Consider the following 25,395-nt stretch of genomic DNA (forward strand, 5'->3'; position numbering starts at 1 on the left):
GGTGGCAGCCTTACTGTCCAGATGTACAGTAGGTCTTCCAATCTCTAAGAAACAGCGCACTCTGCCCCAACACATCATCCTAAAACTCCCTGCCATAGCAAATGTACAGTGCAGAGGGATCCACAAACTCTGGATAGGGGATTGTACGTGTCTAGACCGAGGAAAGAGGGTGGAGACTGAGAGATGTACTGAAAATGAGAGGAGGAGACAGAGCTCTGTGTGTGGCAAGCAGCATCAGAGTGTGCACACTCAATTCAATTTGAGATTACATGGCCCAAGGAGACCTACTTGTTGCTTTGTGTGATGAGTCACATACATGTGCATGGTGATAATGAGTGTGCATATTGGCCGGCGTGAAAGGGATGATGTGTTGCACGTCTGCTCGTAAAAACCCTATCATAGCTTTGATGAGTGCTTTACTGCTCAAATGTAATTCTCTACATCCTCCATCTCTACAAGCAGGTTTAAGATTAACATTTAATTCAAATGATTGCACCTTTCCTTGACCACACCATCTCTATACAATACATCTCTCTCCACCTCCCAAGGTTCATATGTTCATTCACTTCTCATCTAGAACTCCACCCTTTGTACAATCATTCTGTTCACCGCCTCTGCCTGCCACAACACAAATCATGCCTCAGAGAGACAAATCAGCCAGATGAGCTGTGTTTAGCTCAAGGCCACTTCCGCATCTGACTAGACAGCAGGGTGTAGTGGCTAGATTCAAGTGGGGAATTGAATGCTACCATTGTGTAACAACAATGAAAACATTAGGACAACATTTTTTTTCAGGGGTTTGTAGCAATGCGTAATGGCATGTTTTCAATTGAGCAAAGAATCTGAGATTTTTGATGCACCAAGCACAGTAAAGGCAACTGACAGCAGTGCATTACCATAGCAACACCATCCATGTAAGATGCAAGTGCAACACAATCACATTACAAAATCTCATGGGCTCAATGCACCACCTGACGGCGTGCAATCAGCATGACAGTGTACAGAAGTTGTGCAGTCTGAAGAAGATATTCAGCTTTCCCTGTTGCCTCTTGAAAAACATGTGTTATGAGTAATTCATCATAGTAGGAGGGGGGCTTAAATTCAAGTCAAGAGTAATCACAACAGAGTGCAGAAAAGCAGAAATATGCCCCTATTGCCCACCCAAGCAAAAAGAGAAATCACAAAAGAATAATTTCCACAAGCTCAAATTCCCATGAGTGAAAGTTCTCTTTTAATACTTACCGACTTGTTCTGTGGCATGCTGGAGGGTTTCTGTCATAAGGAATATTGGTAGTTATTTCCTAAATATCATCCAACAAACTGACATTACCCTTATGCTGTTGGAAGGAGTTTCAAAATAATATGTGGTTGAGATGGACTATTATTCATGACAAATACAATTTCATTATCTACTTTAAGCCTATCACTTTGTTAGAAACGAAATTTTTTGACTATGCTTGAATGACAGGCATTCTTGATTATTGGCCCATTATTAATGCGGCCTTCCACTGAAGCAGAAAACAACTGTTTGCTCATCCAGATTTTGTAGTGAACACAGCGTCCATTTCCACAGCGTGGTAACTTATGACAAAACGTAGCATGAAAATATTTTTATATTGCGTTCGCATGGGCATTATTTTCTAACAGGAAATGCATTTGCTGCATCATTTGCAGTATCAACACTCAAAACACTGCAAACATATATGTTACATGATAAAACTGTTATCTCCTAGGTGGTTTAAGTGTTTTATCTACTCTGTTCGGAGCGCAAACGTGTGACCTTTACTAACTTAGTCCATGTGCATATCATATCAAGTGAAGTTAATGTTGCTCCATCAATGTACTGATCACCAACATAATGCATAACCCGCCATTTATACGCGGCAAACGAGTCAAGTGAGCCGCGTCTATAATTTGACTGGCAATTAGAAGCAAGGCCACGCAAACGAAACACAAAATAATTTTGAGTGGATGAAAAAACGAGAGCTATGACAAAAGAGTAAGCTAACTGCTAGCATTCAATATTAGCATATTAGCAACATACCTTAGCTCTCCCAGCCTCTAGTTTTCTTTGTCGTTCATCTTCATCCATCTCTTGTTTAAAACAAAACCTTCTAAATTATGCACAAATGTCCAAAATCGGACAAAAAGGTAGGTAGTCGTTCACTTATCGCATAAGTTAGCTTCCTTTAGATACAACTGTCAACAGATAATATTCAATATGGCCGCCAAGTAAGTTCAACTCCGCCCTTTTCGAGTTTTCCCCGCACAAACGGACCAATTACATCGTTGCTTTCTGCATCTTCAGCCAATGGGCGCTGTGTAGATGTTCCCACATGAACCAGCGCCATACTTCCCATCGGCTGTGTTTCTCAAATCTGGAATGTAGGTGACCAATAGGGTGGCTGTGTTAGGTGGCCAAGCTTAGATAGACAGCTCTTGTTGCCAATCAGTTTGCCAACACACCAAACACCTGCTTACATTTCTACATGAGTCATTAAATCCAAGTAGCGTCCAGCTTTTTATTGGGACTACAGAACTACGTAGTTATGGCTGAGGTGTCACTTATTCTCATCGTTAAACGAGATGTCTCTTTTTAAGCAATCGTCCATTGCAGCCCCACACAGATTTATATACATATTTCAGTTGTTATAATATGATGGTAGAATGGGACTTATAGCAGTCAACGAAATTATTTATCAACACAAAATGTGATCTAAAACAAATTTGTCAAGTTTTTATGGTGAGAAAATCTCTCTCACCCCCTCCCACCCCAGCCTAGAAACTAGAGGAAATGTCATACCAGTGGTAAACAGATGTGTCCCATGGTAACCAATGTGTATTTTAACTAAACAAAAGGGTTTACATCTAGCCTGCGTGACTTCAAATGTCACTTTTCCAGGTAGCTCCAATTTCAAACATAATGTTATCTCACCTGTTTTTATTCCAGAGCCCAGAGAAAGCTATGTTTGATATTTTCTCTCGTTTTCCCTACCTTTTACTAAGGCAATCCCGTAGCTGAGATTAGAAGATTTAGCCACAAACTGCTGACGAAGGTAGGTAAAAGACAAGGTTGTGTTTTGTTCAAGTGGAAATAGTTAATAAGAAATTGTTGCCACTTTATTCAATATTGTCAGTTTTAGGTCATTCAAACTGTAAAAAAAAAAATTCTCTATTGAAATTCTTAGAAACTGTAAAACGTAATGGATAAAAGAGCAGGATCTGCCCAGTCTTCAAGTAAGAGAATATTTTCTGCATTGTGTATATTTGTTGATTTTAATACCATTTTGTTGAAGCAAATGAACAGTTTCACATTTTGACCACAAAAAAAAAGAGTTGGGGAACATATGAGGATGACATACTTTGATTGTAAAGTTAACATGAAAGAGGATAAACAAGGGCTTTGTCTTTGAGAGCTTTGGTCTCTTCAGGAAGTTACGATATTCAGATGGAAGCACTGCACCATGCACTGAGGAGAAAGCAGGAGCTACTGCAAAAACTGAAGGTTAGTACAAAAATCTTTCTAAATTCAAATTGTATTGTATTCAAAGTTTTAAATATTATACTTCCAAAGAAAAAAGATGACAAAGATTAAGGTGAAGATAACACGACTCATGCAGGGTAAAGATTTATAAAGTTCTTAAGATTTTAGAAGCTTTGAAACATTTTTGAACCTGTAAAACTTTTTGAGGGGCAGTGAAAACAATTTATGGGCAAAACTGTACAATGACAGAACCTTTTATAAATATATATATATATATATTTTTTTTTTTTTTTTTTTTTTTTTTTTTTTACGCTAATGGCGACCCTCCTGGCTAACTGACAGCTGCAAAACTTGCTCAGACACGCTCAAACCTTTTTAGAACCATGTTTAAAAGAAACTTTCTAGCTGCTGCTTGAAGCTTTGTGAAGGAAATGCTTTAAGTTACTGGATGCATTGTAATTGTACACAATATTAGTCATGGCTGCTGTCATTTGTGAGCACATATTACGAGAATGAGTATGTTGTTTGATTGCCTTTGTAGGAGGAATACTTGTTACAGGACTTGTTAGAGGGTGGGCCGCTGAAAGGCTCACAGTTAGCCTCTACCCCTCAACTGCTCCCACTCAGGAGACCAACTCACCTCCATCAACCTCCACTCAACCTTCCACCTCAACCATCTGACCCACCTCTGCTGCCACTCATCTTCCAGCAGACTGTGAGACACTCAAAAACATCCAAATCCCCCTGTGGATCTATTTCTCTGTTTCCATGTCGTGTGTTTAATGAACAGAATCCTCTTTTACGTTCCTTATCCCCTTCTGCCCTTGTTTTTTTCCCAAGTTAGTGACAAGTATTTAAATCAGCACTGTTATCCAGACTGATTTGCAGTAAGGACAATAAAGCATAATGTACACAAAAAAAAAAAACAATGCAAGATTTGGATTTTGCACTTTTTGCAGAACGTACAATGAATTCCACTTAGCATATTTAGATACATTGTCAGATCGTATATTTAAGGACATGTGACAATGTTGTATGGGGACAGGAAAATATACATTAAGTCAAAAGTTTGGACACACCTCTTTATTTAATGTTTTTTCTTTATTTTCACGACTTCACAATGTAGGTTCTCACTGAAGGCATCAAAACTATGAATGCACACATATGGAAATATGTGGTAAACAAAAAAGTGTGAAATACCTTGAAACATGTTTTATATTTTAGCTTCTTCAAAAAGCCCCCCTTTGCTTTGATTAGTGCTCTGCTCACTCTTGGCGTTCTCTCAGTGAGCTTCATGAGGTCGTCTCCTGAAATGGTTTTCTAACAGTCTTGAAGGAGTTCCCAGAGATGCTGACCACTTCTTGGCCTTTTTGTCTTCACTCTGCGGTCCATCTCATCCTAAACCATCTGGATTGGGTTTAGGTCAGGTGACTGTGGAGGCCAGGACATCTGGTGCAGCACTCCATCACTCTCCTTCTTGGTCAAACGGCCCCTACACAGCCTGGAGGTGTGTTTGAGGTCGTTGTCCTGTTGAAAAATCAATGATAGTCCAACTAAATGCAAACTGGATGGGATGGCGTGTTGCTGCAGGACGCTGTGGTAGCCATGTTGGTTCAGTGTGCCTTCAGTTTTGAATAAATCCCCGACAGTGTCACCAGCAAAGCCCCCACACCGTCACACCTCCTCCTCCATGCTTCACGGTGGGAACCGTGCCTGTAGAGACCATCCGTTCACCTTTTCTGCATCGCACAAAGACATGATGGGTGGAACCAAAGATCTCAAATGTGGACTCATCAGACCAAAGCCCAGATTTCCACTGGTCTGATGTCCATTCCTTGAGTTTCTTGGCCCAAACAAATCTCTTCTGCTTGTTGCTTTTCCTCACTAGTGGTTTCTTAGCAGCTGTTAGACCATAAAGGCCTGATTGGCTCAGTCTCCTCTGAACAGTTGATGTAGAGACGTGTCAGCTACTAGAACTCTGTGAGGCTTTCATCTGGACTCTAATCTGAGGTGCTGTTAACTGCTGGGGTACTGGCCTCATGTGAGCCAGTTTCATCGTACTGCTTGATGGTTTTTGTGACTACATGTGGGGACACATTCAAATTTTTTGCAATTTTCCAGACTGACTGACCTTCAGTTCTTAAAGTAACGATGGACTGTCGTGTCTCTTTACTTAGCCGACTGGTTCTTGCTGTAATATGAACTCCAACAGTTGTCAAACAGGGCTGTCAGCTGTGTACCAACCTGACTTCTGCACAACACAACTGATGGTCCCAACCACATTCAGAAGGCAAGAAGGTCTACAAATGAACCCTGACAAGGCGAACCTGAGAAGTGAAAACCATTTCAGCTGACAACATCATGAAGCTCATTGAAGGGAGGCCAAGGGTTTGGAGCGCTGTCAGCAAAGGATGCCTACTTTGAGGAATCTAAAGTATGAAACATATTTAACATTTTTTTCTTTGCTACATATATCCATCCATTGTCTTCCGCTTATTGCTACATTAAGGGTCACGGGGGGGGGCTGGAGCCTATCCCAGCATCAACGGGCGAGAGGCGGGGTTCACCCTGGATAGGTCCATCACCGGGCCAACGTAGAGAGACAAACAACCATTCACACCTATGGTCAATTCAGAATGTCCCATCAGCCTAGTCCCCAATTGCATGTCTTAGGATGGTGTGAAGAAGCCAGAGTACCTGGAGAGAACCCACACTGGCACAGAGAGAACACGCAAACTCCACACAGAGAGATCCCGTGCCCAAGCCGGGACCTTCTAACTATGAGGCCACAGCGCTGACCACTGCACCACCGTGCAGCCTACAGTCCCATATATCTTGCTTCATATATTTGATGTCTTCACTATGTAGCTACAATTTAGAAATTAGTAAAAAATAAAGAAAAAACATGGAATGAGAAGGCGTGTCCGAACTTTTGACTGGTAGTGTGTATTTATATAATTGTGTAAATTAAATATTTCAAAGAAACAATAAATCACTTTCTTTCTCTGTTTCTCACTTAAGTTACCCCAGAGGCCTGCCATCATCATACAGCAGCCTCCGATTCCTCTGCCACAAACATATCCCACATCAGGTTCAAGCAGCATAAAAGAGGGTATGTAACAAAAGTAAACATCTCTTGTCATGTGAATCTGTATTCGTATGTTTCTATGTTTGGGTGCTCTGTCTTTAGGCATGGTGGAACTGATGCTGATGCAAAATGCCCAGATCCACCAAATCATAATGCACAATATGATGCTGAAAGCCATGACTATCCCACCTGGAGGGTCCGGGCCCTGTGCCACACACACTCCATATCTTGGGCAGGTACACATTAATTATTTACATATCCAGTGAAGTTACCCAAACACAATGATTACTCTTTTTTTAAAAAGCAAATTCACAAATATATATTTCCAGGATGGATACCAGGGAACATCCTTTTCTGTAAAGCCGGAGGCTAAACCAAGGGAGAGCACTCTCTACCACCGCCACAATGGTCCTCCCCCTGCAGCAGCACAGCTGCCTCCTCTCAGCTTCTCTCCATCATGGCTCCCATCAGTCCCAGCAGGACAAGCAGAAGGACCATCAGCACCCCTTGGAGCTGCACCCTTTACATTCCCACCACTCAATGTGTAGGGTTTTTGACAGCACTTATGTAATTTATTGAACTGTCATGTGTCTCTGAAGGATTCTAAGCACCGTGATGTCTCTGCATACACACAATAATAGATATACAGCTGATCAATCATAAAAATCCTAGAAATTAAAAGCAAACGAAAACTACAGGTTTATGAGAGATGTACAAATGATGCACGAAAAAGAGACACTTATTACATTTTAACCAACACAACCTGGTATTTAACACCAGAAAACACAAAACCCACGAACTGAAGGTTCATTTTGAATGTTTTAATAACTTACTGCTGTTTTGGGAGACAAAATAAACCCCATAATTGCTGTTCAGCTGAAAATGCAAACGCTTGTTCAGTGGTGGGTGTCTGACATTGTGGCATAAGCTTGTTAAGGTGTGTAACAGTTAAGCTGACAGTGATTTGACTAAAGTGATTTTTAAAAATGAATGTAAAGGCATATCAACTTCACATGTAAAGTTACTTACAACCTGACTATGTGTTTCGTAAATCACCGTATTACGCACGCTTTTTGGCTTAAAATAGAAGCTTTTGATGATACTAGCTATGGGGCCAGTATGTCACGAAAATGAGTTACTGGAGAGGACCTGAGGAAACTTAAAAAAACATATCGCCCGAACAGGGACTTGAACCCTGGACCCTCAGATTAAAAGTCTGATGCTCTACCGACTGAGCTATCCGGGCTCTGGCACAGGTCAAACACGCTACATATATAAACACGTCATCGTTGACTGGCCTTTCGTCGCAAAAACGATATGTTTTCGTAGGTGCCCCAACAGTACCGTTCTATATGCGTCTAGCTTCCTGAATTTCTGCGTTCTGCTAGCATGCTGAACAAGCCGGAGTGCTTCATGCTAGCTAGCACATGCTAAACGTGCTAGCAAACATGGTAACGTCTTCTGAGTAACGCATTGAGGTATTCTTGTATTTACGGTTGTAACTATTTGAAGCATTGGCTGAATACTAATGGAGGAAATATATTTACTATGGTTGTTCTTACAATATATACACAAAACAACTTCCTCAATTTTAATGGATGAATTTACATATGTACAAATGGTAACATTTTTTTACAGGGTCTAAAACACATGAAAAGGACAAGAACCACTTCTACGCTTACATTACCACACTGTATGACAGCACCCTTGACCATGACATAAGTCTGGCATTTTGACACCTACTGCCTCTTAATCCCATTAAAAAGCACGACAGGAAACAACAACCCTGATAAATAATTTGAAACAAACCGCCATGGCACATTCCTCTGATAAATAAAATGATTTAAAAAAATACATACAAACAGTTAAATGACACCTTCTGCATTAACAAAGTACTAAAGTGCATTTGCTCTTCTAAGAAATGTGTAGGCCTATGAATGGCGGTCATGCATGAAAAGGAGGTTGGTCATGATATTCTTGTGGTCTAATGATAACTTGAGTAGAATTAGAGGCTGATGGTCATGCACTTGTGCTTGAAGGCTTTTTATATGGCACATAAGTCAATATAACATGCTTAAGACAACCTTGTGTTTAATAAACAATAAAAATAATAATAAAATCAAATCAAAATGTATGCATCCTCTCAGGTAAGACATCACAATTCTTATAATTTATCTATTTGATGATCTAATTTAGTTTATGTATGCAGTGAATTAACCTGAATAACATTTATTTACAGAGTGCACGTGTGCAAACGGAATATCTTGTTCTTCAATGAGATTTTAAACAAGCATCTATTAGTGCAAACTGTGCATTTTTGGGAAGTTGCAGGACTTGATCAATGTAATGCAATGAATGCAAAAAAGAAAATAAAAACAAGGCGAATTAACAAAGAGAACATATGATAGACTATAGATCAACCTGCTATTGATACACGGACAGAAAGATACAACGAAAGTCAGTGCTACCCGCATCTTTATGAACACCATGTGGTGAATGCTGTCATTGTTTGAGAGATACCATACATTCTTCAAATGTCCCTTCTTGTGTAATTTGGTTTTTAAAAAAATTGGTAACCATACAAACAACACAGTTTGGGTTATTGTGATAACATTTCAAGCAAACTGATTTGTATTTTTGGCCACAGAGTGATTCTGAAGTGTTCAAAAACATTTCTGTTTACAACACATGCACTTTCATTATTATCTTTGTTGATATTATTGAGTTGTGTAATCTGATGTTTTTAGTAGCTATCAGAAGTAACTTAGTCCTGCAGGTCCTCTTGTGATCCATGGATTCAGCGATGTATGCTATCTGCCTTGTAAGGCAAGTAGTAAGTCACTAAGTTGCCTCTGTATCTTTGACGGAAATAAGTTGTCCAGGTGCTTTCATTAGTTCAGTGATTGAAGGGATCATGGTTGACTGCTCTCACACATGTCCCATCTTCAACCATGTCAGATCGGGTCAATCCTGGAGAAAAGTTTGGTCAAGGATGCCAATGACGATGTAAGGGGAGACAAACTGGCACTTCGCAAGGCTTGGTTATGTAACCTAAAGAGATCAGGAGTAAAAAAAATTAATTGCAATGCACTTCCATGTTTTTGCTAATTTGCTCTGCACCCACTAACAGCATTTACCTTGTGTATGTGTGGTGGCATCTCATCCTCTGAGCTTTCCTCTGGTAGTGGTTCATGGTGTCGTGTTGCTGCTTGACCCTCTTCTGCCCATCCGCCCATGGGCACACGAGCCGACCTAACAACCTTGACCCCACCAGCACCTAAAGAGTCTGTAAAACAATGGCAGTGGGCACATTAGAAAGTGTTAATAGTTGCCATATCTTGCATACAACCGCAAAACTGGACAATGTTTTTAACTGATTCAGACAATTATTGAAATAGCATAAAAACTAGTTTTCGGCCAGACCAAAGGGGAACAGTTACGTACTATTTTTAATCCATCATTTTCTGTCCCATTCTGAATGAGTGACACTACTATCAAAAAGAACAGCAACAGAAAAACATTTTCATACTTTTCAACCACACCTGATAATTCAATACCGCTGTATGTAAATCCTGTCTTGCTGTGAAATGGGGACAAGTTACTAAAAACATAGTCACCTATGTTTGTTCCACTATGGCGGCGCTGGCTGTTGCTCTGTGACGACACCACCTCCTGGCCCACATTGGTACTGCTTGTAGCTGAGGTGGGAATGGCACTGGGACTGGGTACGGTGGTGGGGAAGGTGTGTGAGCGAGGGAAGTTTCTGCTGCGAGTGTTGGGCTCGCTCCTCACCTCGTCTGGGACGCTGTCGCTGCTTTCGTCGCTCTCCTGTCTGTGCCACGTGTGACGGGAAAGCTCGCTGCGTGATTGTTGTTTATGTAGCTATAAGGAAACAAGAAGTAAGAATATCCCATATCATATAGTGAGCTATTCAGGGACCTAAGTGAATCATATTTGTGTACACACTCACTTACCTCATGCATGTAAAGTGCATGGATGCTCATCTCGGTTGAGGCGTACTCTGATAGGACCAAACTCGTGAGTTGACCCTCCCATGCACTGCTGCCAGAGCTCACAGTTCTGGCATCAGTCCTGTGGGAAAAACACAAATATGTGAAGGGAATGAGGATGAGAGGCTGCAGAACACAGAGAAGTGATGCACAAAATTTTGCATTTAAATCTAAGACTGGTGGGTCACTGATACAAATCTTATATATGTGGTAGATTTTTACTCACAGCTGTGAGCGGCAATCTATTTTTAACTTCCATATAGCAGAATGACTGATATTTTAAGTTGGAGAGAGAGATGAAACCCGAAAAGGTGTTTTGTTAGCCATATAAGAGGAGATTTTCCTACCCGGAGCCAGCCATTGCCTTGCTCATGGCTGACGTGTGGCCAGCAGCTCTGTGAGCTGCACTCAAGCTGCCTCTCAGGTGAAGACTGCTGCTGATTGGAGAAAGCGAGCGTAAAGCAGATGCACCGTCATTTATTCCAGCTGCTGCGTGATTGGCTAAAGAACCATCTCGACAGAAATGAACAGAGGCAAGTGTAGATGGGCCGGCCAGAAGGTTTGCAATGAGGCTCCTTGGCTGTAAGAGAGCCAGACATAACAGTCAGTCCAGTTTTTCCAGAAATGTAACTCATCACCACTGTGTTACTAAAGCTAGAATGTTTATCACCGTACTTCAGACTCTGAGAAAGAGAGTGGGTGAGTGTCTGACGGAAGCCCAGTTGCCTCTCTGTGAACTCGTTCTTTTAGCTGGCTGATGAAATGGGTGGTCTCCTGTGGAGGCTGCCACTGAGGGTTGGTGATAGCAAAGTGCATCAGAGACAATTCTGTCTTCCCGTCCTCTGCCTGTTGGTAGATGGACGCCTCCGTCTTCCCTTCTGACATCCACTGTAGAGGGAGGACAGAACGTCAACTCAGAGATACACAACACTCTCATACACTTACTTTGTACTTTCTCAGATACAAGCAAGTAGGACACTAAACAGAAAGTACCTCAAGGATGGGACATCAAATTATTGTTTTAGCAGCACATGTATACAGAGGAAACCCTTACTATTGTACTAGTACATTCTTCAGAGGGAACTAAAATAGGCCATGCACCAGGATGTTCAAACTTATAACAAGTATAACAAGTATTATACTAGAAATAATAATAGCTATAGCAGAGTTCCTTATCCATGAGTTCTTAGTCAAATACTGTCACATAGGCTAGAAACTTGCGTTTGCTGTATTTAGAGTTGTTTATTAATTACATTTTAGTGTAACTGCAACATTACAAATACAATACTTAATGGTAGCCATCTTAAATGCCCTAAGAAACAGAATATGCTGGTAAACTGGTTTATCTCCAGTCTGTAACTCAACCCACCTATACATGACACATTATTTACAGATTAGGACGATCTGTGTATTCAGTGTGTGTTTGTATAGTTGCACTTCATGTGGCAGTTCCTCACCGCAGGATGTCCATGTTGCCTGATGTCCATCTGAGCAAAGGAGCAAGTGTCTCCCACCCCGACCACCTCTACAGTGAAGTTCCTGAAGAAGTCAATGATCTCCAGAGACTTCCTCCTCAGACAGAAGATAAGGATGATGGGTGTCACCACTGGACTCAGCAGCTCCTCTAGAATAAACACCTGCCAGCAAACAGACACAGAGAGGCCAGTGACCGCATCGTACAAAATGCTGGATGAAACCAATATCCTGCCATCATCCTACCATTAGAGGGTTCTATGGCAATTTGAACGAGTTGAATGTTGTTGGGTTAATATTTATTTCAAGGTCCGGTATTTGTACTCACTGCTTTGTACTGGAAGAGCTGGGAGAACTGGTCCCGGGTCTCATATCTGTGTGCATTGCCCTGCCAGTGGTCAGGCATGTAGTGGATATGAGCCAAGATGACTCGCAAAAGCTGCTCAGGACAAAACACCATGTGCTTATCAGGAATAAATGACCTGAGGAGAGAAAGAAACCGGTGGCTTGAAACACATTTTGAAATCTTGCAACTTAAGTGATATAAATTGAGCGTTAGCGTTAGTTCTGTCAGGCCGTGGTAGTCAAGCGCTATTGGCTTCCCGTCCATCAATCAAACTGATCAATCAGCTGATCACAGCTGCTCAGCATCAGCTGATCAAATCCCTTGCTTCTGATTGGCCCCTCTCAACTTAAATATCACCCGGCCTCAACTCCCGCTCTGCTAGCTTCTGGCTGCTGCTCTGCCTGCATCATCGCTGCTATCTGCTGCTGCCTACTGCTATCTGCTGCTGCTGCTGTCTGCTGCTGCTGCTGCTGCTATCTGCTATCTGCTGCCGCTGCTATTTGCTGTACAGTTGCTCCTGCTCGCAACTTGCTACCCTCCACCTCCCCAGCTCCACCTTGTCGTGTATACATGGCATAGTTCGTTCCATGTCATGTTGCTGCTCTGTTCACGGGGGTATGTTTGCTCTTCCAGTCTTAAACTGGGAGAACCTTCCCTCACGCTGCTGGTCCCCTGTTTCATGGTGCTCATGAAAAATTCGCAGGGGACTCCTCTGAACAGAGCCATACCGCCGATTTGTACAATAACAAACAAATCAAGCTCATTATCATCTCTTGTGTTTCTTGACGTGAATGGACCTGACAGAAAGGATAATACAGCATAATCGCTATACTTCAACTTCAAATTTGGAGTTTTAATAATTCTGAGCAAGGATCTCACATAATTAGTTAATTAACATAAATTCCTTGTGTATTATTGGTATTGACTGATGATGAACTCATGGCAATGTTCATAAATACTCAAATTTAAATTTATGACACACTTCTCTGACTTAATAGTTACTTTTGGAAGGAAACCCTCTCATAAAGCATAATCAGATGTTAAAGTGCATTCGAGGATTACGATTCTGGGGAGGTTTTAAAGTACTTTTTTCCAATCTCTACATCTAATTCAAGGATATGTCTAACACAGATATGTTACCCTGACTTACCGTTAAATTATTTGTCTCTATGTTTGTAAACAGCTGGTTAAATGAGAATAAAAAAGCGATCATGCTCATTTGTGCTCATTAGGGAGATGAACGTAGTTTATAGATGCACTCGTCCACACCTGCAGACTGTGATACACACTCCAAGCAGTGTGATGGATGAGAGGACGTGTTCAACCGCGAGCACGTCCTCGTCGTAAATGGTCAAGGCGATAAGGACTGCAAGAAGAGACCCAGCAAAAAATGCAACGTTTTTGGCCACTACAGTCAGCAGTGGCGAGAGGAAACAGTTCATATACTTGGATGCAGCCTAAATGAAAAAGGGAAAAAAAAAAACAGAGGAAAAAACAGATTTAATTATCAACTCCATTCTTCTTCACAGCAACACTTGCCCTCATTTATCAAACTAATGTATGACAGGAAATGGGCGAGCATTGGCGGTCTGGTCATTCCAATACAAATCTCATTTATCACTGTGGAAATGAGCGGAGGCTACAATCAAATCTGAGCTCAGGGTTAGCTCTGAGATCCTGTGTGCAAATTTTCAGCAGACCAGGAGGAGTCAGAGGATGCTTCTGATGGTCATCTAAGAACATGCAGCTCATACAACATGAATAAAAATATAGCTTATGGTTATCGCCTTGACACAGGCAATAGGAGGGAGGAGTCATTGCCTCTCTGGTTACCGACACTGCTTTACATTCAGATAATATATTCAGTACATGATGAACTCTGCTACAGAGCAAGAGCACAAGTTCAACAGTCCTAATGTGTACACGGGTAACAAGTGGGGGTGCGTCAGGCTATTACAGGACAGATGATTGTCGTGCTCAGCGGGGGAGTGACATGCCTGTGGGGTTCTGCTCAGTATTGCAGTGAACAGGATGTTATTAAATGTTCTGATGCTCAAAGTGATGCTTCTGTGTCTCTCTCTGCCGCAACCTATGCAAGCACAGCCATGCGTCTCTCCCACGCGTGTTTGATTAATGATGGCAACCCTGTTGACCGCAATCAGTGGTTTTAATTAAAACTGCATGTTTTGACTTTCTTTTAATTCACTTTTCAGGCTGTCATATAAAACTAGTTGGTTCGGCTGATCAGCTGACATGAAGGTTTCTCCAGGTTAGAGAAGTTCCTCCTAAACATCAGATTATGTTTCTCCATGTGGTGAAATGGAAGGGTGAGGCTTCTAAAACCAGAGTACATTGGGGGATGAGATTTAAATGGTGAATGATTTCAGCCGCTGTATTTATCTGTGATCGGCGAGGTATGACCAGTTGAATAAATCACACAAATCCAGTCATACAATGACTCCTATGCTCAGATGTACAACAGTTTCTATGCTGGATTGATACATGAGGGCTAATGTTTCCATTCAATTAAGTAAAAAAGGTATAGATCTGGGTTCTCAGTGAAAAGAAGCTTTATGGCAGTGACAGCGACTGACCTTGTAGCCTTTACTAAGACGTGACATGAGCTCATGGTCCAACTCATTGAAGTGACGCAAGTAACATCGACCGTAGAGAGACCAACATCTTGCTCCAAGAGAACCTGGCTCTCTCTTGATTACCTATGTTAACACATACAACAAACGTCTGTCTTGACCACTGACAGTAAAATGGGCATTGTTGAGAGTTTGAGCTCTATTTACCTCAGTGTAACTAAAGAAGGCGTAGAGAATCTGCCACACCAGAATGACTGGACACAGCAGCAGATTAGCAATGCCTATCCACAGGATTCGAGAGGCAAGTCGATCAGCCAGCTCAAGCCGGTTTCCTCCTCTTTTATACTCTGATTTTAGGCTCCACTCGTTCTCAAACAGAGAGCCTGCAAAAGAAATCAGAGAAAGGACAACAGAAGACGCAAAAATAAGAACCTCTGAAATTTGAGTCAAATACACATATGTACAAATCAATTATAGCCAAAACATAAGCTCACACCTGGCCCCCAAAAAAAGATAAGCTCAAAGTTGTACTTGAGACCCCGGGTGTAGAACACGCTGTCTCCAAGTAAAGGAAGTCGAAAGCGCACAGGAAGGAGTGATTTATTCACCATGGCAACCTGCAGAATTATAAGAAACAAGTTAGAGGTCACGCTATTTCAGTGTTTGAAAGTGTCGATAATCATCCCATCTCTACTGGGTGACATGCTGTGGGTGTCAGAGATTAAAGTCAGATCAAAATCAGAGCTGTGGGACCAAAGTCAAGAGATCAAAGTCAATGATTAAAATCAGAATTGTGAGATCATAGTGTACTGCCAACCTTTGGGGATTCTTAGAACAACAGCAGTTTGTTCACCTTTGAGGCATTCGACGTACTAATACTTGTTTGCAATAATGCCTGCTAAGTTTGAAAACCGTCATAGAGCAGATGTCACTGAAAGCAACCGCAATCACACAGTGGACAGTTTGATGAGATGAACCCGCGTGAGGAGCTGCTTCGGGGGATTTATGCATATGGCTTAGAGAAGCCTTCTGCTATACAGAAGAAAGCCATCATACCTTGCATTAAAGGTTATGATGTAATTGCTCAGTCCCAGTCTGGCACTGGGAAGACTGCCACCTTCGCCATTGCCACCCTCCAGCAGATCAGCATGAGGCTGAGGGCCACTCAGGCTCTGGTTCGGGCCCCCACCAAGGAGCTGGCTCAACAAATCCAGAAGGAGGTTCTGGCCCTTAATGAACACATGGCAGTGACCTGCTATGCCTGCATCCGCCATGAGGTGGAGAAGTTGATGCCCTCAGATCGTTGTTGGAACCCCTGGCTGTGTCTATGACATGCTTCGTCGTGAGCATCTCTCCTCCAAGTTTCCTCCTTCTCCAAGAGACCTTCTATGAGACCAGGATCGAGGAGACGCCCATGAACATGGCAGACCTTATCTAGATGAGTCCACACATGTATTATTTTAGCTCCCAAACTGTTTTTGAACGATTCTACATAAATAAACATAAAAAGTATTTCTTTCTTTGATTCAGTCCTCTCAACAGTTGTTCCTCTGATTTACATCAAGCTACAGATCCCCAGAAAAAAAAATATCACACCATCATCTGGCAACAAAGTAAACACAATTAGATATTTTTGACAACTTTTCATTTCTAAATCGAAGTTTATCAGCTAGAGCTTGTGAGCGTTTTAAAAAAAATGTATCGAAAACCCACATTTGGAACTTCTCACAGGCTCTTTCTCAACAATTATTTTTTAATAATCAAAATCCAGGAAAAGTTTCTACAAACCATGTAGTTTTTGAAGCGGAGGATACGGTGGTAAATGTCAAGTTCTGTCAGTTCTTTTTTATGGATGCATATCTGATGCTCCTTCTGGATCTCCACTATCCTCGCCTGGACCTCCTGCCAAGTTGCATAGGGAAGCTCTGACTGAAAAAAAGCACAGTGGGTTAAATGTTGAACATCAAATATTTTGATTCCAGCACAACAACATCTTCATGAAGCTAAATCCTGTTCTAAACTGTTTCTGTGCCTGTCTCACCATTGTCATCTTTAGGGCGTTAATGTAGAAGGATCGGATCTCCCAGTAGCAGCACACGTTGTAGATGAACTTCACCAAGCGATGTAGCCAGAACACCCCAGAGATCATCAGCACAAAGATGACAAATGCATTGTCTCGGATGCTTCGGGAAGAAAGGATTTATGTATTTTTGCTGTTCTCCACCTTTATGAGTCAAAACAACCAGTTCTGCTTCCTGCGATTTTTTTTGCCCAAGGAAAGGTTGAATAATATCTTGCTGAGGAAAATGGGTCTGTTCACATACACGAATAAAACAGTATAGACGATTAGTTTCGCAGGGCTTCGCTAATAACGTTTTTCATAGATTTTTTTTAGATTACATATCATTAGTTAATTGTCAAATGTAAGCAGACTCTCACGCTCGACAAAATCAATGCCATGACAACTAATATCACTGTTACAGTTTCCAGGCAAATGTTTTTTCATACATCTGTTCTTAGACCCCAGAAATTATATCCCAACCCACATTAGGCTTGCGAACCCCAGGCTGAGAACCATTCGGCAGCATCTCCGTTACAAAGTACATCCCCCAAAAAGATTCTCTGCCTTAAATGAATTTGCTCGACGTTGTGTCTCACTCACCAGGCGCTGCAGACATCCACGGGGAGGAAGGCATCAGGCAAGGTGACCTTCGATGAATCTGTGTGATTTACAAACTTGTTGGCGAACAGGATGTCATAGTCCACACAGTTAGCTAGGAACACCGTGAAGCCGACCACAAACAGCAACTGACTGCATAGACAAAGAAGATGTGGCAGTAGAAGAAAGACAAAGTAACTTCATTAGTTAAATCAATTCCCTTGACAGGGACAATCCACGGAAAAATATCTTCTAAACAACGTGTTATTAAACAGATACATACACCAGCTCAAAGATCTCTCCCAGCAGCATACAGGTGAATCCATTCTTCTGATGCAGATTATACACGTAAAGGACGTTAAGGATTATTGTAGTGTTCAACAAAAATATGATTAAAGCAGAGGAAAGTACTATTCTTAATTTAAGAAACAATATCAGATTATTCTCACATTGTCCCTCGGCACTGAACGCGTAGCGTGTAAGAAATACATGAACAGATCACCTAAAAGGATATCCTCTGGAAAAACAGGTCCAGGTTTTCTATGTGGTGCCATTGAGCTGCAAAGCATTAATTACAAATTAGAAATTCTGTTATTAATATGCATCACTGGTAGTGCGCGAAAGAAGGAATTGTTTGTGCGATTTGTGTATACGAGTGTGTCGTACACTTAGCTCCTTCTGGCACATGCATCAGCAGGTTCTCCTCTCCGGGGGGAGAGTCACTGTAGGACGCCTCCAGGCGCTGGTACTCTGTGTCAAAGTGCGCCATAGTGACAGCAGCCTCAGTCTCACCAGGTAGTCAAGCCCTCTGCTACAGACTGGTAGTGAGAAGTGACGGGAGGGGAAAAAGCAGTGACAAGAAAAAGAGGCGGGGATTTGAAAATTACAAAATGTAACAGACAGGAAAAAGGGACATTTTTTATTTTGACATTAACTCGGCTTTAAACGTGAAACATCCCCATAATCATCTGCCTGCCTGCGCGGAGCGGCTGTCTAACTTACTGTAGTGTTTCTGTCAAGTTGAAGCTGTTAGGCCATTCAACTCGGACTTCTCTCACCAAGAAGGCATTTTTAAAAATTTGCCAACCACAAAAAAACCACAAACTGAATGTTTTTATTTTTAAGTCCTGAGTAAATCCAGAGATTGCAGTTCATAAAAATTAAAGGATATCAGCTATAGAAGACCGAAACCACTTTGTCTGATGCAGACAATGAAAATCGGATCACATTTCCCCCTCTCCTATGTGGACACACGTGTAAGATTTCATGCTTTATTAACGCGTGATTCTGTGGGGAAGCAGAACCTCAGCCAACACAGTGCAAAATAAATGCAAATAAATGCAAATTTTCACAATGTCAAATGGAGTTCCTCCAAATTTTAAGAGGAAAAATAACACCCCTCCACCAAAGTGGAAACCAGTTAGTTTTCCTCCCAAACAATCACTGAAAACACTCCTAAGTGGAGGTAATAATAAGTGTAAGTCATGTGTCTTTATCAGAATGATCCATGCTGTTCCTCCTTATAGCTCTGGATAGTTGCACAAAAGCTACATGAAGGGTCACTGGGGTCACGCTCCTATACATCCAACCTGACTGAGGCTCACTGAAATAAATTGTGTGTGCACTGAGGAGGAGAGATTTCTCAAAGTACATGTGGTGAAAAGCCTTCAATTAATATGATAATATGAACAAATACAGTCCTTTAAGTTTGATTCAACACATTGATTGCACGGAAATTAGTATAGCATACACAAAAATAATGAAAAAAACAATGAGATTTGGCAGGTACTCAGTAAAAGATAACAAAAAGTGACCTGTATTACCTTTAACCTGCTCAAGAGCAATAATATAATACTAACTCAAATTTGTGAATGCAAAAAACTGCAATCACTCCCGACTGAAGTACTTATACTGCAGGTAAATTTAACCTGATGCCTCATTAACTGTGAACACCTCCAACCTGTACAAACCACATAGTCACAGAGCCCAGCTTTAAATGTCAGCCACAGAAACATGCTTACCTTCATGGCAGTACAGTACGTCCTCTCCAGCTCTGATGTTTACTCAACATTCCCACCTAAAATGAAAAAGTAAGATACACTTCCATAAATACTTCCCAATGTTCTTCTTCTCTTACCTAGAACAAACTGGAGGGCAGGGCGTTGAGTCATATTTCGACATATGCAGTTCAAAGCTCATTCAACAGGTCAAAATCAGCTTAAATCTGAATGAATTTATGCTGCACAAGTATAAGCAGTGACACGTTCAAGCCAAAATAAGAGGGAGCCTAATCAGGTGTTGTTGTCGTGGTTTGACAGCACAGGCCTGCCTTTCTCACAAAAACATCCCCTTATCGCCGAAATCCCTCCGCTCGGACTGCTTACCGTCACTGTTCGATGACTCCAGTGAGTCCGTTAGGAACTGAGAATCCCTGGGTTTCTATCTTAGCTATTTTATTCGTTTGCGACTTCCTAGAAATCAACCATGAGCCAGTTTCATTTTCGAAACAGCTCAGAGTGTGGCGTCTCAGTGACAGCGAACAGACAGGGACACCATCCAATCAGAAAGTGAGTTTGACGTCATTGGAGCGACTAGCCAATCATATTTGTGTAGAGGCGGGCTCTGAGTGTGTTTGCCGCTGTGACACGCCCTGTATGAGCTTCCATGATGGCCTCTTCACATTCTCTCTTGTTTGTCTCCTTAAATGTGTGACTAGTACCACCGCCTGGTTGTTATTTGTAGTACTACAACGCTGTCAGAGGAGCAAGGAAAGGAAAGTATACAAAAACATTCCTTAATGATATCTGATAGTCACGCAGAGCTGAACTAAAATAAATTTAGATTACACTAATTTAGGGATTTATTGTGTTCTGACAAAACTTTAAATATAATTTTAGATGAGGGGGGCTTGATGCCGCCAAATTTGGTTTTTGTCTGACACCAAGTAAATACAGCGTCACAGTCCTGATACAGACATTTTTCCTCTATGCTTATATATTTTCATGTGGGAGAAAGTAACAAGATTTAACATCACAATATTGATATATTAGGATTGTTCCATCCACCCCTGTTTTGATTATATGTGGAGTAGCCTACCTTATAATAAAACAAGAAATAACTGTCCCCTTTGGTCATCAATAATACAAACTCATCAGTGATAAAAGAAGTCATATTGATGTAACAGATGCAGAAGTATTCATTATGCAGCAGGATGTCAGTATTAAATTACCATGTTATGTTTATTTAATACTATTTCAGGTCTTTTACTGTGTAAACAGCATGTAAGGAGGCGTTGTGATGCTAATTTATCCCTTTACTTGTGTATTGTGCATCAAATTTGTACACAAAGGAGCTTGAGTGAATGCATTATTTTCAATTAGCATTGATTTGTCTTGCAATTCATACACTAAATAATAGCTCACAACTGTAGTTGTTGTAAGAACTTAAATCAGTATTTGCACATTTCCTCAATATGATTAAACAAATGTGCTTTATATATGAACATGTAGTCAAGAACAAGTTCATCTTTGTGAAGTATTTGTTGCTCGATTGTAAAGGTGATTGGTTTGAAATGAACCCTGACTCAGATTTAGACTCTGAAATTAAGAAAAATAACATTTTTGTTCAGTTAATAATACAAACTAATGTCAAAAATGGTCCCCTCAAACTTTTCTTTGTCTATGCACCTTAATTTTTAGAGCCTCAAGCAGAGGAGAGAGCTGACTCCACAGTAGCAAGGTGAACGTTAGGAGAGCCAAGCTCACCTTCTGTACTGTTTTGCATATTCATAGATGATTGTTAAGCCTCTGGAGTGACAGCTGGGCTTTTGTTTACTGTGTCACTGCATTAGTTTCACTGTTAATACCAATCACTGTGTATTTATGTCGGCTGTATGTACGCACCTTTGTGTACTGAACCTTTTTCCTCAGCAGAGCTAAATTAGTTACACACGTCTATTTAGATTAAGTTTTCAGAAACACTTTGATTGTTGGACCACAGAGAGGCACTTGACACACACACACACACATACGCATGCATGCACGCGCGCGCACACAAATTTATTTCCAGTTTGTTAGCTTGCTTCTCTGGCTCTGTCACCTTCTCCTTCCTCCTACAATAAAACCATACATGATGGCACATCAGTTTGTGTGTTGTGTGTAGGGGTCTTTGGAGTTGGTGGGAGTCAGTGTAATCAAGCTATTATAGTGATCTGGGTAATTTAATCTGTTGTGATTAGGATTAGACTTCATTCAATTTAATCCAGTAGAAAGGTCTGTCACAGCAGAGCTCACTTGCTGATAAACACCAAGCAGTAACTGAAATGTCATTCTGTGTATGCTTTTGATACATCTGATGAATGATCTCTGGAGTTTTTGGTTTAATTACTTTATTTAATTTTTACAAGCAATGTGTGGCACGGTGGTGCAGTGGTCAGCACTGTCACCTCACAGCAAGAAGGTTCCAGGTTCGAGGCGCGGTCTTTCTGTGTGGAGTCTCCATGTTCTCCCTGTTCCTGTGTGGGTTCTCTCTGGTACTCCAGCTTCCTCCCACAGTCCAAAGACATCAAGAGGGGACGAGGCTGATTGATACTCTAAATTGACCGTAGGTGTGACTGTGAGAGTGAATGGTTGTCTGTCTCTATGTGTTGGCCCTGTGATGGACTGGTGACCTGTCCAGGGTGAACCCCACCTCTCGCCTGAAGGCTGCTGGGATAGGCTCCAGCCCCCCCGTGACCCTTTACAGGATAAGCGGAAGAAGATGGATGGATGGATGGATGGATGGATGGATGGTGTAGCATTACAGATGGACACAAGTTGGACACGATTCAAGGAAGTTTAGTTTTTCTGGTCTGACTCCCTCCCACCCCCCACCCCAAAAAAAACAACTATTTACAGTGAATGAAATGGTACAGTATCTTAAAATGAACATGAAACTTGATTGGTTGATTTAGTCAGTCTGAAGAGTGAAGCCAGTGGCTGTGGGTGTTTAAATCTGCATTGTTTCTAATAACCACAGGGGGGGCCCACATTGGTTTCAAAAGATGTCTGAATCACATAAAAGTCTATGAGAATATTATACCTTAGTCCTACATCTCCAAACTGGGGTTACACACAGTTAAGGTACACCATAAAATAGTGAAGTATCCTCAAAATCCTTGATCGAAAACAAGCAAGTGTTTTGTGTTTTTTTTTCCATCTGCATTCTGAAGACCTGCCCCCTTCTCTTCCTCGGATTTCCTCTGACTTCACATTTTACACTAAAGCACCTGACACACAGATGGGGAGTGGGATTGCAGTTGAGTCTTCTAGGGTTGCTCCCAAAGGATGTTCAGTTCCCCCCTATAGTTCCAAATGTGTTGTCTAACTTGAACAAATATGAAGAAATGGCTCCAAAATATCAGCTTCCTCTGGGGCTTCCACTACCATTTCTGACAGAGCCAGCAGTAACCCCAGTGTTGCTAGCCTAGCCACTGGTGATGCTAGTGCAGCTTGTATCAATACCAACAGTGCAGAACAGTTTATTATCACAGTTAATTTGACGTTAGGATGTAACTCGAAATCTACACGCTTATCCAAATATAATAACTTCTGTCTCCAAAACCCAATCCACAAACTAACAGGTCATCATCTGCTTGTACCATACAGTCAGCGTTCAGAGTTTGGCTCCTTAGGCAGAGAGAATCTGCCACACCAGAATGACTGGACACAGCAGCAGATAAGCAATGCCAATCCACAGGAGTCTTGAGGGAAGTCGATCAGCCAGCTCAAGCCAATTTCCAAAATTGTTCCTCTGAGAGACATCAAATTGAAATCCGGGTAAAAGTTTCTATGCATCACTTCAAATATTTTGATCCCAACACAATAAATCTTCATGAGGCTAAACCCTGTTCTGAACTGTTTCCAAATATTACTGTCCCTGTAATAATACGGGTCTGCTCATACGTGCAAATAAAACTGTATAGCCATTCAGTTTCACAGGCCTTTGTTGATAACACTTTTCATATATTTTATAGTTTACATATCATTAGTTAGCTCAGTAAACTGATGTTTCTGTTTGTGCGCACATGGGCAGAGTTTCATGCATCTGGTCACCTACATCTACGATCTTGTCCTGGGGAGTTTTCCTGCTTCGAACAATTTGATCAAATTGTAATTTTGCCTGCCAAATCAGCATCCAGTTTAATGTGACCTATGGATGCATCCTGAGTTCCACGTGCTTATCCAAATATGATCACTTTGGTCACCAAATCCAAAAACTAACAGGTCAACATTCACTTCTGTTGTACAATCAGTGCTCAGAGTTTGGCTCCTTTCCCCCCTTATGGTTTATTAACACAACCCCATAAAGATCTAAATTAAATGATCTCTTCTATCACCTCTTGTTTACAATTTGTGTGAAATGGATGTGTGTGTGCACGCGCACACGTGTGTGTGTGTGTGTGTGTGTGTGTGTGTGTGTGTGTGTGTGTGTGTGTGTGTGTAATCATTTAAGTTCCACTGCAGGCTATGGCAGACTGATTAAATTACCCAACTGTCTGCTGGGAATTAGGGGGTTGCATTGATAGCTAATGTGGTCCAAAGACGTGCTGTCATGCTGCCATACAACCCATGGGAGGTGCTGGGTTAGTCAGAGTGGGGGTGGGGCATGGCAGGTGGGGGCGTGGGTAGAGAAGGGTGGGGGGTGTTGTGGGGGAGGGAAATGGGAATGAAGTCATCAGAACAATTTAATAAGATCAGGCCCCTTCCTGTATCTGCTCCCCTATGAATCTAATACAGCGGGGATGGAGTTGTTACATGGGGTGCAGCATCAGACACAAAACCTCCCATTTAAATTTCTATTGTTGCGTTTTTCCCGTGCTGGTACCCCTGACGCACAGCTCCAGCAGCCTTAATTTTCCTAATATTTTTAATTTGTATGGACCCTGGAAGAGTAGCTCTGAAATAAACTGTAAAAACAACAATGAAACCTTTTAAATAGCTGGCAATATCTTATTCTGATAAGCTTTTTAATTCACTATCACACACACTGAGTAATTTTATACATTGGGCTAAAGGCAAAAAAAAAAGGTCAAAATATAATTATATTCTCCAGTGTGAGGTATTAGATGAAGGCAATGGTATTATTCAACCTGTAAAATACCCACAGTGTGTACTTTAAAAAAAAATGCTTTAAAAATTATTGTGAGGTCATGATTTTGGTGTCCCTTTTCATGCGATTCATCTTGGAATGATCCCTAAAATATAAATGACAGTGCTTGTTCCTGTTGTTGATATGAGAGTCACACCTGGCTAAATTTAACTACTGCACACTTTTTCAAACCGAAATCAAACCAATCAGTTGTGGCACAAAATATACTTCAAAGTGAAACGCAATATTGTCTCTAAATGTCATGAAAAATCTGGTTAGATTAAATGCTAATCATGTGAACACTGGGGTGATGGAACTGTTATCGGAACACACACAAAACTTGAAAACTTGTTTGATTACTCTGAGATGATATTTTAAATCTTGTGAGGAGAGAAGAGAAGGTCAAACCTAAACTTTAATTTGCTGATAATGCACTACCGGCTTAACAAGTTTTAAAAATAGTTCATAGCTCCAGACAGCAGCACTAACACACTTCACAGTCTGCTAATCACAGTTATAACTTTAACACCTACATTTCATCAGCAAATTCAATCCAAGATGACCTTCTTCGTTCCCAGAAATGTGACTTCTTATTCAGACTACTGCTGATTCGTGC

The 25,395-nt window shown here is 41.3% G+C and overlaps 3 protein-coding genes and 1 non-coding gene across 9 annotated transcripts in view; 1 reads left to right on the top strand and 3 right to left on the bottom strand.

The window, feature by feature from the left end:
* The window catches only part of pcnt (pericentrin), a 35,125-nt gene extending 32,919 nt beyond the window's left edge, over positions 1 to 2,206 (bottom strand). For 4 of the 5 annotated variants that reach the window (XM_086181983.1, XM_086181980.1, XM_086181979.1 and 1 more), the window contains exons 1-2: positions 2,045 to 2,206; positions 1,243 to 1,272 (exon numbers count right to left, since the gene is read on the bottom strand). In XM_086181983.1, the coding sequence (XP_086038109.1) occupies positions 1,243 to 1,272; positions 2,045 to 2,092 (78 nt within the window). In that variant the 5' untranslated portion in view covers positions 2,093 to 2,206. The remainder of the gene's footprint in view (positions 1 to 1,242; positions 1,273 to 2,044) is intronic. The other variant, XM_086181981.1, reaches the window with a different exon arrangement.
* Positions 2,207 to 3,011: 805 nt separating this feature from the next.
* c17h21orf58 (chromosome 17 C21orf58 homolog) lies at positions 3,012 to 7,360 on the top strand. Of its 2 annotated transcripts, XM_086183090.1 has the most exons (7): positions 3,012 to 3,056; positions 3,189 to 3,237; positions 3,432 to 3,505; positions 4,026 to 4,199; positions 6,506 to 6,596; positions 6,675 to 6,808; positions 6,902 to 7,360. In XM_086183090.1, exons 2-7 carry the CDS (start codon positions 3,204 to 3,206, stop codon positions 7,118 to 7,120), a joined length of 726 nt encoding a protein of 241 aa, XP_086039216.1. In that variant the 5' UTR covers positions 3,012 to 3,056; positions 3,189 to 3,203; the 3' UTR covers positions 7,121 to 7,360. The 2 variants fall into 2 exon arrangements, with proteins under 2 accessions (XP_086039216.1, XP_086039217.1); XM_086183091.1 differs by lacking the exon at positions 3,189 to 3,237 and having other exon boundaries at positions 3,013 to 3,056.
* Positions 7,361 to 7,745: 385 nt separating this feature from the next.
* On the bottom strand, positions 7,746 to 7,818 carry trnak-uuu (transfer RNA lysine (anticodon UUU)). The gene has a single exon. It is a non-coding gene; the product is annotated as a tRNA-Lys (tRNA).
* A 340-nt stretch (positions 7,819 to 8,158) lies between these two features.
* atg9a (ATG9 autophagy related 9 homolog A (S. cerevisiae)) lies at positions 8,159 to 20,197 on the bottom strand. The gene is made up of 20 exons (XM_086183006.1): positions 20,036 to 20,197; positions 19,673 to 19,728; positions 18,318 to 18,469; positions 18,166 to 18,209; positions 17,935 to 17,999; positions 17,655 to 17,804; positions 17,034 to 17,175; positions 16,781 to 16,921; positions 15,489 to 15,609; positions 15,200 to 15,375; positions 14,996 to 15,118; positions 13,671 to 13,858; positions 12,384 to 12,537; positions 12,040 to 12,219; positions 11,258 to 11,470; positions 10,930 to 11,162; positions 10,547 to 10,664; positions 10,190 to 10,454; positions 9,710 to 9,858; positions 8,159 to 9,623 (listed from the first exon to the last, which is right to left on the bottom strand). Exons 3-20 carry the CDS (start codon positions 18,418 to 18,420, stop codon positions 9,615 to 9,617), a joined length of 2,574 nt encoding a protein of 857 aa, XP_086039132.1. The 5' UTR covers positions 18,421 to 18,469; positions 19,673 to 19,728; positions 20,036 to 20,197; the 3' UTR covers positions 8,159 to 9,614.
* Positions 20,198 to 25,395: the final 5,198 nt, after the last annotated feature.

The sequence above is a fragment of the Aulostomus chinensis genome, chromosome 17 (assembly GCF_037954235.1).
Source record: "Aulostomus chinensis isolate RoL2024-O1b breed Wild chromosome 17, RoL_Achi_v1.0, whole genome shotgun sequence".
In the NCBI taxonomy this organism is placed as follows: Eukaryota; Metazoa; Chordata; class Actinopteri; order Syngnathiformes; family Aulostomidae; genus Aulostomus; species Aulostomus chinensis.

Excerpts from the sequence above, each read along its gene's own strand:
- c17h21orf58 (XM_086183090.1), top strand. The coding sequence starts at position 3,204 with ATGGATAAAAGAGCAGGATCTGCCCAGTCTTCAA. Across the intron at positions 3,506-4,025 it reads AGCTACTGCAAAAACTGAAG|GAGGAATACTTGTTACAGGA; the intron begins GTTAGTACAAAA and ends TTGCCTTTGTAG. Across the intron at positions 4,200-6,505 it reads CACTCATCTTCCAGCAGACT|TTACCCCAGAGGCCTGCCAT; the intron begins GTGAGACACTCA and ends TTCTCACTTAAG.
- atg9a (XM_086183006.1), bottom strand. The coding sequence starts at position 18,420 with ATGGCGCACTTTGACACAGAGTACCAGCGCCTGGAGGCGTCCTACAGT. Across the intron at positions 15,610-16,780 it reads TCCGCTTCAAAAACTACATG|GTTGCCATGGTGAATAAATC; the intron begins GTTTGTAGAAAC and ends ATAATTCTGCAG. Across the intron at positions 13,859-14,995 it reads GTCTTAGTAAAGGCTACAAG|GCTGCATCCAAGTATATGAA; the intron begins GTCAGTCGCTGT and ends TTTTTCATTTAG.